General features: G+C 40.0%; 1 protein-coding gene across 6 annotated transcripts in view; it reads left to right on the top strand.

The window, feature by feature from the left end:
* The first annotated feature begins 345 nt into the window (after positions 1 to 345).
* Positions 346 to 11,313, top strand: part of QKI (QKI, KH domain containing RNA binding) — a 192,948-nt gene continuing 181,980 nt past the window's right edge. For 2 of the 6 annotated variants that reach the window (XM_037817634.1, XM_037817635.1), the window contains exon 1: positions 616 to 890. In XM_037817634.1, the coding sequence (XP_037673562.1) occupies positions 749 to 890 (142 nt within the window). In that variant the 5' untranslated portion in view covers positions 616 to 748. Of the gene's footprint in view, positions 891 to 11,313 lie in introns of all 6 variants that reach the window. The other 4 variants (XM_037817636.1, XM_037817637.1, XM_037817638.1 and 1 more) reach the window with 4 other exon arrangements.

Below are 11,313 nucleotides of genomic sequence, written 5' to 3'. Positions count from 1 at the left end.
CGGGCGGGCGGCGACGACGACGGCTTCCCGCGGCCACCCCGCCGCACGAGGGGGCCGGAGCGCGCCGGGCCCGAGCCCGGAGTCCCGAGTCCCGGCCAACGGCCGCCCCCGCCCGCGGCCCCGCCCGACCGCCGCGCCGCCCCCCGGCCCTCCCCGCGCGGCCCGGCCCGCCCCCCGGCCCTGCCCCTCCCCCGCCGCCGCCGCCGCCGCCGCCGCCGCCGCCCGCCGCCGGCAGCGCCGCCTGAACTGAGGCGAACTCCACAGCCAAGTGAGTGAGGAGGAGGAGGAGGAGGAGGAGAAGGAGGAGGAGGAAGAGGAGGAGCGGCAGAGTCAGTGCGCGGCGGCAGCGGCTGAGGCGGCAGCGGCGGGGAGCAGCCCCAGAGAGCCCGAGCCGGCGGCAGAGGCGGCGGGCGCGGAGCGGGGCGACCAGCGGAGAGCGCGGCCGGCGGCTCCAGCCGCGGCTCCCCTGCCCGCGCCCGCACAGGGCCCGCGGAGACTCGCCTTCCGCCCGCCGGCCCTCGCGAGCGGACGGGCCGCGCCGGGCCCGGACCACGTTGGGCGCCGCGGGAGGGCAAAGTGCCTGCGGGGGCTGGGGGGCGCGCTGGTCGGGGTTCCTGCGCCCCGCCCGGGGCTCTCGGGGCTCTCGGCGCTCTCGGCGCCCCCGGCGCGGCCCGCGGGCTCCGGGGCTCGGCCCCCCGGCCCTGCCCCTGCTCCCGGCGGCGGGCGCGGCGAGCTGCGGGCTTGGAATATGGTCGGGGAAATGGAAACCAAGGAGAAGCCGAAGCCCACCCCCGATTACCTGATGCAGCTGATGAACGACAAGAAGCTCATGAGCAGCCTGCCCAACTTCTGCGGGATCTTCAACCACCTCGAGAGGCTGCTGGACGAAGGTAGTCGCCCTCCCCGGACCCTCCGACCCCTGCTCCTCCGAATCTGCGTCCCTCCCCTCTCCGGGCTCCCGACGCCTCAGCCTCAGGGTGTTGGGGCGGGTGGAAGGTCGCGGGCCTGGGAGGAAATGGTGCGGAGGGAGGGAGGGGAGGGCAGGCCCGGGGCCCGACCGCACAAAAGACGCGCAGGACGGCGGCGCTCGCCGGGGGCTGGGGTGGACTGGGGGAGCCTCCGCTTGGACCGGGGTGGGGGCGCTGGAACGGACTCGGGGACCCTCGGCTCGGACCCGGGGACTGGGGCGGACTCGGGGAAGCCGCCCGGGACCCGGGGATTGGGGCGGACTCGGGGATCCCGGCCCAGGGGGGCTGGGGCGGACTCGAGGACTCTTGTCCGAGACCCCAGCTCGGACCCCGGGGGCTTGGCCGCCTTGGGGACCCCGGACGCGCACCCCCGCAGCCGCTGGCGCCTGAGTTGGGTGGGTGCGGGAAGACTGCAGGGCGATCTCTCTTGCCCCGGCAGTTTGAAAAAACACCCAGATTTTAGGGAACGCAGGAAGTTGGGCTCCCCCGCGCCGGGCGGCCGTTACCCGGGCCCGGGCCTCCCGGTCCGCCCGCAGCCCCCGGAGGACGCGCCGCCGGAAGGGCGCAGCTTCTCCATGTCGGTTCCTTAAAATCTCCTCGGCCGGAGGAGTCTGGCCTCAAACACGAATTGCCGAATTCCTTGTATTTAGGAGCACTTTTCCCCCCGCATTTGTTTTGCTGGGGTTCCCCCAGAGGAGAATTCAGTGGGATCTTTCCTTATCACCTAAATACTCAGCGGGAAGCCGGCGTGGGCTTCGGTAATTTTAGGAAATTTCGTAGGGACCCAAGTACTGCTGATGGAGCCGAGGGTGAGCCAAAGTGGCGACTCAGAGCACTTTTTGCCCTTTTGTTAGGGGAAGCGAAAACTGCCCGGGCGCTGGACTTCACTTTTTGGGGGTGTTGGGGCCTTGCAAGGACTGGGGGCCGCGGTCGGGCTTGGGGGGCTCGGAGAGCGCCTCCCTGGGTGCGGGGACCCCGGGGGGCTCGGGGGGTCGAGACGGAGGAGGTTGGTGTTGGCCAACTGTGGGGCTTTTTAAAGAAGTCCTTGTAAAGTGACCCGGAGCCTTAATTTCCAGTAGTCGATTGTGGGGACGCTTAAGAGAAAAGAAAAAGGACCGACAAAAAAGTAGACTTTGAAAATCGAGTGGCAGGGAGTTTCTGTTTTCTGTTTAGAGGAATCGCCAGGAGACTTGCTTAAAGAAAGCTGAGGAATGAAGGTTATAGAGGCTAACAATGGATTCTGTATTTTCCACGAGAATTTCGAGATTTTAAAAATAGAACTGGGGAAAAGGAGTTTGAAAGCTCTGAAGAACAAAAGACCCGGAAAAGTCTTCGTGATAAAAGATGGTTAAAGAATCCTAGAAGCTTTTATTGTCGGGAAAGTCACTCAGCTGGAATCCATTTTAGAAGTACAAAACTGTTAGCTTGTTACTGCTTCCTCAGTGTTTTTTTTTTTTTTTTTTTTGCATATGTGGCTATGCATCATTAATCCATAGTGAAGCGGGCATTTTCCATAGTGGAAACAGCTCGTCTGTTCATTTTAAGTTACACTAGAGAAAACGTCAGCTGTCCCTTTAAGGGGTTTTGCTTTTCCTTTTTGTGTTGGCTTTTGAAAGATTGTGGAGGCAGAAAACTTTCTGGAATGTTAAAAAAAAAAAAAAAAAAAGGCTGGAACACTTAAATTGAGTATTTCCAAATGTGAGCGCTAAGGGGCGCCAGTTATTATTTTTAAACGAGGAATATCTGGAGCAAAATGTGTAATATGCCCAATAGTCTGACCTATTAAATCTAGTTGAAACTTAAATTCGTAATAGATCATTTCATCTGTCCTTGTGTCCACATATGTATTTACAGACAATGAAAACATTTTATTTCAAATTATTGAAACAGTTTTATCATGTTTCAGAAATAAGGCAATTATTTTCTCCTTGTCTTATTTTGCTGCATTTAAAGTTTTAGTAGGATTAGGAACAATTTCTGTTGAATTTTTTTTCAAGTGCGGTTGTTTAGAAGGGATCTTTCATGAATATTAAAAATGAAAACAGGCAGTACCAAAGCTTAGGGTTAATTAAATTAAAATTAAATTGGATTCTTTGAATTAAAATGTTGAATTCCACCAAATGATTTAGGAGATTATAAAAAAAAGTTCAGAAATAGTTTCATCTATGTGTAGGATTTAAAAAGCTAAATAATTTGAGTTTCTTTGATGTGTTTTAAAAGGCTTATTGTGCTTTTACATTGATCTACAATCTCTAGATGATAATTTGGAATTGGTTCTCTCTTTAAAAGTTTCCCACTGTTGGTGTTAATTTTCTAACTCTAGAATTTCCAATTATGTCGTCATCTCTTAATAGAAGTTTATTTCTCTGTGGTGCACATGAGTAACCATTTTGAGTTTTAAATGTTGAAGACCACAAGTTCAGGAAGATATAGCATAAATAATGCTTATTTTCCCTTTGTGTGGTTACTTTACTCTCTTAGTCTTTCTTGAATTTTAGCTGTTTCAATTTAGTTCTCCAGTGTAAAGATTGCTTCTATGTGGTAGCAAGGATGTTTTAAAATGGACAGCATAATGACTAGGAAGTTTATTTCTCATACCAGTACAAGCTTGCAGGAAAAGGGGCTATACCTTAGTGTGGAATAAGCTGCTTCTTGTAATTGTTAACTATATTTTAAACTTAATCTGATTTAAAAGAAAAATATTGGTTTCTGAAGTGCATCTCATTTTTTTCTTGCCAGATGATTTAATATTGAAATGTAGCATGTTGTGTTTTACCCCTTTGTGGCCTGTCATTGTCCAAAACAAATCAATCATGATTTCTCTTTGTGATTAGGAATTGCATTTTCCTTTGTACATAACCCTTGGCTGAAAAATTCCTTTTAAATTTAGACGTAACTGTAAATTTTACTTTAGTGATTAGTTTGATGAAGGTGAAGGGAATGAAGGTATTTTCTACCTACTCTTAAGTAGGTGAAAAATACACCTACTTAGAGTAGGTGTATTTTGTAACTGGAAATTTTGAATGAGGCTATTTAGCAGTTTTATTTTGAAATATTTTTCAAACAATCTTTTAAAAAAATGTCAGTCTTAGAATTTTTATATGGCTAGTTAACAGATTTTGAAATCAACTGTGCTAGATTTTCCTAATTGATTAAAACTTGAATGCTTATAGGATGGGCATTTTAATTGCATGCTCAGTTAACCTTTAGCCTACACCTTGACTTCATGGATTATCTCTTTTTGTTTATTTGGACTGTCAGTCTTTCATCCTAAGTATGTTGAATAAGGTTGCTTTTTAAGTGGTGAATACATTCCAGGTTGGACCATTTATATAAAAGAAATAATTTCAGTTGTTAATTGTAAATACTTAAGAATCTTTGATATAAGCGAGAGATGATGATAGGATTTCAGCTAAAACCTAGTTGTTAAACTGCTCTGTTCAGAGGGAACTTTTCAGCTGAACCATGGGAAATAGCAGTTAGTACAAAAAGTTTTTTTTTTAAGACATTTCTTTTTCATGAGAAGGAAACAAAAAATACAACAGTTCTTGAATGCAAATCGTGTTTTTGTAAAGTAGGCACTTTAGAATTAAGCAGTTGGAAAATAAAGTCAATTTGATTAAAAAAATCTGAAGTAGAGAAAATGGAGAACTAAGTATTTTTAAATCAGATTTTGAGTTTTCATTTTTTGGGCAAAGGGGAGATTTAAGCTGCCAATATGAAAATTAAAAATGTATAGTATAGTTTATGAGAAAGGGCAGCATAAATCTTTTTTTGTGAATATCGGAAGAATTAGTGTATGGCTCAGAAAGTGAGCAAGCATTTTAGATTAGATTCTACATTACTTATTTGAGAATGCATTTTCATTTACTGATAGTCTTTATTTTGGGTAATAAATTTTCTTTTTGATCTGAATGTAGATTCTCACCTGCTCCCCCTCCGTTAAAAATGTGGACAAAATTTTAAATCTTGCATTACTACTTAACATTTTTCCATGTTGAGGTTTATTTCTGCTTACTGTATATTCAGTTGTTGAATGTATCATACACTCAGTAAAAAAATTATTTTTGAGAAAATTTGTTCTCCTACAAAACCTTCGGTTTTAAAATTACGTGACAGTTGGTATTGAGATAATTCTTGCTATATAGGTTCCTAACAATGTTAAGTTTTCTTTTTGTCGGAAGAAACATTTGTTGTTGATAGTAATCAATATTTGTGGCAAACATTTTACCTAAGTTTAAGTAGTTAATCTGTCCTTTAGAGCTGAGATTTTGCTTTTTGTGTGGAAGCCCTTTGAAATAGTAATAAGAAGGAAGCTAATATTTATAATGGGCTCTTCTCTTCATTTTCCTTTTTTCTCCTCTCCCAGGAGGTGTCACCAGCCATATATAAGGTAGTAATGGAAGTGATACTTTCTGTGATAGATATTATAGGTCATTTATTCAACGTTCATTCTGTACTTTTGAAGCTTGACTCCTCTGTTAGGAGGAATATGTATTCAGAATGCACATACATACTGAAAGGCAGAAGGTGATTTCTTTTTCTTAACTTTATCCGTTTTACATGTTTGGTAATAAAAGCTCTACTCTCAAGGATATAATGCTGTTGAGTTAATAGAAATAGGTCTCTCCGCTAATCACATTTCCTAGTATATTTGGTATGAATACCTTTTCTTAAATGGCTTGGAGAATATCGTATTAAAACAGATTTATTTAGCTATTTAAATGCTTTGTGTACGTTATATTTCTGTTATCTCATCAGCTGAAGCTGACTGAAGTTGTGTCAGTTTGCCATAAGAGCAAATAACTCTTTGGGTTACTTTTTAAGGGGAATAGAGCCCTATGATAAAAGAAGTAAAGTGTGAATAAAAAAAGAAAGCAAAAGAAAAAACAATCAGGCTTTGATTTTTTTTTTTTTTTTTTGAGACCAATATATGTTTACATGTAAGGGTTTCTTTTGTTGTTTTTGTTTTTGTTTTATATTTTGGTTATTTAAATTATACCAGTGTAGGGCAGTTTTTTACAAACTGACTGGAACTACAATTTACTTGAGAAATTCTGTATAGTAGATAACAATTTGTTTGAAGAAGATGCTATGATATTGTTGAGTTTTGTTAACTTGAAAGACGCAAAATTTTAGACACTGGGCAACTTTCTGCTATTGGTATGTTAGCTTTTTTGAAAATATCCAAGAATCTATATTAGGGTCAAGGGATGGGAGTGTAGGGAGTGGGCCCTTGTTAAGAAGTTCTAATTAGAGTGATATACCAAGATTTTATTTACAAGACTGATAAAATTTCATTTTCTCCTGACTCCTTTATTTGGCATTAACGTAGTTTATAATGTGAATTGTAAGTGCAAAAAGATATTTGCCCCCTTAATGAGAAGTTATAATGTTTATAGCCCTTTTAAAAATTGGCATTTTAGTTTGGGGACCCAAAATAGCTAGAGTATTTGATGTCCACGTAAGATTTTTGCAGCTTTATTTTCACTTAACAGAAAAACAAAATTAGCATTACTCTTTCCATAGTGAGTACAGTTTGTTTTATTAGTATGATTCTATTAACAAATTTGACTATAAATAAAATCCTAGTTTGGGTTAGGTGCTACTGTCTATATATTTATAGTTATACTTACCATCTTGCAATGCCACTTATCTTTTTATGTTTGTCTACTGTGTTGCAATTAGTTCCTTGAAGGTGGTACCCACTTCAAGGCCTGGCACATTCCCGCTCTCAAATGTTTGAGTTAAATATGCTAACACCTTACATGCTTTGCTCATTTCTACTTTCTCTGAACTATGTGATATTTAAAAAATGAAACTACAGTGATACTAGAAAAATTAACTAGTTCTTTTAAGAAATAAAGCAATCGTATAATGATTCGGTTGCTGATAGTTTGGGTCAGAGAAAAAGGTACATGTATTTTTTCTTAAAAATGGCAATTTTAAGAAATCTCAATATTTTTGCAATACTTTCCCTCAAGGAGCTTTATCTTTACTGCCAATGGTGTGAATGAGAAGTAGGAAGATCAAATCGCTTTCCTTAGCGGTATAGTTTCTAACTAGTCCTTATACCAAAGTGTATCAATTTATTAGTAGAAAAAAGTTTTCAGTGTTCCTATCAGTTTTTGAACGTTTTGGCATTTATGGAAGTATCGAATTAAACCTTACTCCTAGCTAACTAACTATAAGGGCAATATTTGACAGGTATATAGGTCCTTTACTTTATGCAAAGCACAATAAATGGGAAGGATTCCTTTTCCCTAAGTGCTGCTTTGGTATGTTCAATATAAACAAGGACTAATTTCAGTGGTTTTAGTTTAGAAAAAAGCTGAGCATAATCATATGTGGCAGTCACTGTAATTCAACACAAATGGCCATTTTTTAAACACAAGTATATCTTTAAGCTAATTTGAAAAGTGCCATTATTTTGCAGGCTGATACATTGAAATATTTAGTTAATTGAAACTTAACCCTTTCATTTCTAAAGGGAGTCTGCTGCTCTGCTTTAGCATGAACAGTGTTTTCAAGTAAGTAGATCAGTGATGGATAGTTGAAAGATAGCATAGCTTGCAGAAGATAAGTGATGTATCTAAAATTCTTGTAATTATCAAGCAAATGGTTGTGGCGTTTTCACCAGTTTTTGAATTTCATGAGGTAGAAACACTAGTCTGAAAATCTAGCAATCCTATCAAGTGTTAGCAAACTAAACAAAATTTTGTTTATATTCATATTGCTTCGTATATTGATTCTAACCTCTGTGTTTTATTGATCTAAATTTTGAGGCTTGGTGAAATAAATCAGTATACTGTAACATTTCTATCACATTATTTATGATAAAGCAGAATTTGTGAGCTTCAGTTGTCTTGGATCCTTTTCATAAATATTTGACTTTAACTATCAGAAAAACATCTTAATGCCGTTAAATCTGTCAAGTGGTCTCATGTTATGGTCTTGGTATTAGGAAAGCGTGTGTGTGCACGTGTGCATGTGTGCACTTCTGTGAGTATGTCTGTGTATAAAAGGCGGTATGCAGTACCAGTGAGCTGACCTTGAAATCCTTGGGGCTGAGTGTTAAGGATGGTGAAGTTCAGAACAAGGAACGTTTTTGAAGTAATGTAGTAGTATTTGGTTGGCCCCAGGATTGAAATGATTGTGTACAAACAGTGGAAAGGAGTGGGTCTTACATAATACCTTGTTTTTGGCCTTCATGCAGGACAAGTCATTGTGAAAACTGGGCATATGATCAGCTGGCCAGTTGCAAATTATTGAGGCACACTTGCCTTTAATTTTATAGTTTAAGATATATAGGAAAATTTTATATTGTATAATTATAAAAATCTATGAACATGGTATTTATATATATATTGCATTTTAAGAGAACTCGTAAGGTGCATGGTAAAAAAAAAATTCCACAGTGTTTTCAGATACTTAAAAAACTGCTGTCACTTCAAATTGTGATCATGAAAAAGAAAAAGGCATTTTTTTTCCTTTTGCTGATTTCATGATATGCTGGACTTGAACAAATGTTGGTCAAACTCTTGGAGCTTAAAATATTAATTTTTTTTCTAGTGGTAAATAAATCTTTATTATAGTTAAGAGGTTAAAAGTGAGAAAGCAGAGGTGTTTATAGAGATTTCAACTTAGTGATCAAAGGATAGAGCCTCAGCTATAAAATAATATGGTACAGATGAATCCAGCATGTATTAATTTAGTGGTGGTGTTAATATTTTAGTAAGTACTCAGGAGGAAACTTAACATTTCTGATTGGAAGATTCAATATGCAGATATAATACTGCTAAATGATTCAACTCAGGAACATATACATGCATGTTTTGGATTAGCATAGGGTGACTGGCCCAATAATTTTTCACCTAGGCAACTCTGAAAAGTGACAGGTAGAGGACAATAAATTGAATGGAAATGGGTACCGCACCCGATAGCCACTCTGTTCCGTTCCTCGTGGACAGTCTTGAAGACTGACTGCTTATTTCAAGTATATTCAAACTAACTCTAAACTCGCAGCTCTTGGCTTTCTGTATTATAGTAATTGTGTCCCTCTGATACCGTTGTTGTTGTTACATGGCAGGTGAATAAAAGTTTTTTTAAAAAAAACTAAATTTCCAAACCAAGGATCAAATTACTTTGAAATTAATTGTACCTAATCCTGTACTATTGCTGTTACCACCATTGTTTTAACAGGTGTTTGTTGACTCTGTATGTGTGTGTGTATGCACAGGCTTGAGCCAGCATAAAGGTGAAAGTGAATTTGTTTCTATGCATGTGTTAATGAGACCGTGTGGTAAAGTGGTAAAGAGTTCTTGACTGATAGCCCTAGGATCAAATCATGACTCTGCAGTTAAGTAATTGGTTTTGTGGTCTTGGATAAGATAGCCTACCTCCCTGGACCTCAGCTTCTTCATGTGTAAATGGAATTATCAGCTGCCTGGGACCTCAGATATTCTGAGGCTGAATAGTGTCATATGCAGAAGAGCTCCTCTCCTAATTTTGGGAAACATTTTTAGGTGATCTGTGATGAAGATGGACAATCAGATAAGCAAGTAGCTTGTGGAGAATGAAATAATAAAGGAAAAAGGGAGAAGAAAGTTAATAATAAAGGAAAAAGGGAGAAGAAAGTTAATTTATTCATCCATATGGATGTCAGCTAGTTTTATGGGTGGGAGGAATCACTGTTAGTGCTCTGCTAGTTCAGAAAAAGAAGTCACTTCGAGCTGAAGTACCTAGATAGTAAGGTTTTTTGGAGAAGTGAAACCTGAGTTAAACCGTCTGTAGGATTTAATTAGGTGAATGGGAGGGTGGAGTTGTTCCAGATGGGAAAGTCCAGTGGTGTCAGAATGGGAGAATGTGAGACTTTTTCAGGAAATGGTGTATGTATATATTAAGTTAGTTGGCATGACAGATGCATATAGAGGCAAAGTGGAAATGAAGAGAAAGTTAGATTAGGATCACATTGTATTAGGCCTTGAATGCCAGATTAAATAGTTTGAATTTTAACCTGAAGGTCATAGGGAACCATTGAAAGTTTTGTTATTTAAGGGTGTCATAATGAACTATTTGGGGATAAACTAACAAAAGGGGTACAGAACATTCGGGTTTAGAGAGAGAGAAATTGTATGTACCGTGAAGCGTTAAGCTAGTGTGTTGTCTGTGATAAAGGCATTAGGAAACCAAAATAATTTTAGATAAAAATATCATAATTCTATTTCTATTTTGAGCTTTTTGTATTTTAGATTTAAATTCTTATTTAATGCATTTTAACCCAAATGAAACATAACACGAGTTTTTTTTTCTTGCCCAAATATTATTGTATTCTTCCTGAAATTAGAGAATTGGGGTTAATTTGTTTAGCTGTTAGCTCAATGTTTGGTTACTTGAGCTTTCATTTCTGTATAAGTTAAAGAGAAATGAAGATACTCTTGGTTCCTGAAGCTTAGGGATTCTTGAATTTGACTTGAAGAAAATTTTGTCCCAGTTTCACTGATCTGTTAAATCTGTATGTGTTATCAACTACAATAAAGTCTTTCTGAGAACTTTATTACATTCACCATCTGTTTTATCTTTAATTGTATTTATTTTTATGTTGATTTTTTAAGTAAATTAGAGATCTTTTGATATTCCATCCCTAAATACTTGTGTATCTTAAAAAATTAACATTTTTCTACATACCTGAATTGACATCACACTGAACAAACTGGAATAATACTGGACGTAATACCCAGTCCATCTTCAGATTTCTCCATTTGTCCCCAAAATATTCTTTACAGATGGATTGTCCAAACTAGTGTCTGATTTAGTACTGGTCCTTGAATCTGGTTGTTAGGGCTTTGTCTTTTTAAGACTAGAACTTATCTTTTCTTATGACACTAGTCTAACTTTCTTGTCATTGGGCTGGTTTCTTTATCCCCTACTACACTGGAAGTTAGATCTAAACAATTAAATAGATTGAAGTATAGCATTTTTGGCTAGAGTACAGTGTGGCATCATAGGTGATGCTGTGTACTTGGTGTTGCATCACATCATGAGACATGATACCTGGTTCCACATTAGTAAAGCTAAATTGTTATCTGGTTTAGGAGGGTGACAGATTGATCCTTCCACTGCAAAGTTAGGTTTTGTTTCTTCGGATCAGAAGTTAAGCAAACACTCTGTAGCTTTAGATTTCCCCATCAACAGTCCACTCGTAGATTTCAACCTGTTGCTGATCTTTGCCTCAATCAATATATCTTTTTAGAACTTACACCATGATGATTTTCTAATCCTTCCGTTCTTTTTACAGTTATTAGCTAGCCTTTTTTTGACAAGTAGATTTTTCTCTCACCAACAG

The sequence above is a fragment of the Choloepus didactylus genome, chromosome 24 (genome assembly GCF_015220235.1).
Source record: "Choloepus didactylus isolate mChoDid1 chromosome 24, mChoDid1.pri, whole genome shotgun sequence".
In the NCBI taxonomy this organism is placed as follows: domain Eukaryota; kingdom Metazoa; phylum Chordata; class Mammalia; order Pilosa; family Megalonychidae; genus Choloepus; species Choloepus didactylus.
The sequence above is the reverse complement of the archived record's forward strand: the minus strand, read 5'-3'. Positions and strand labels throughout refer to the sequence as shown.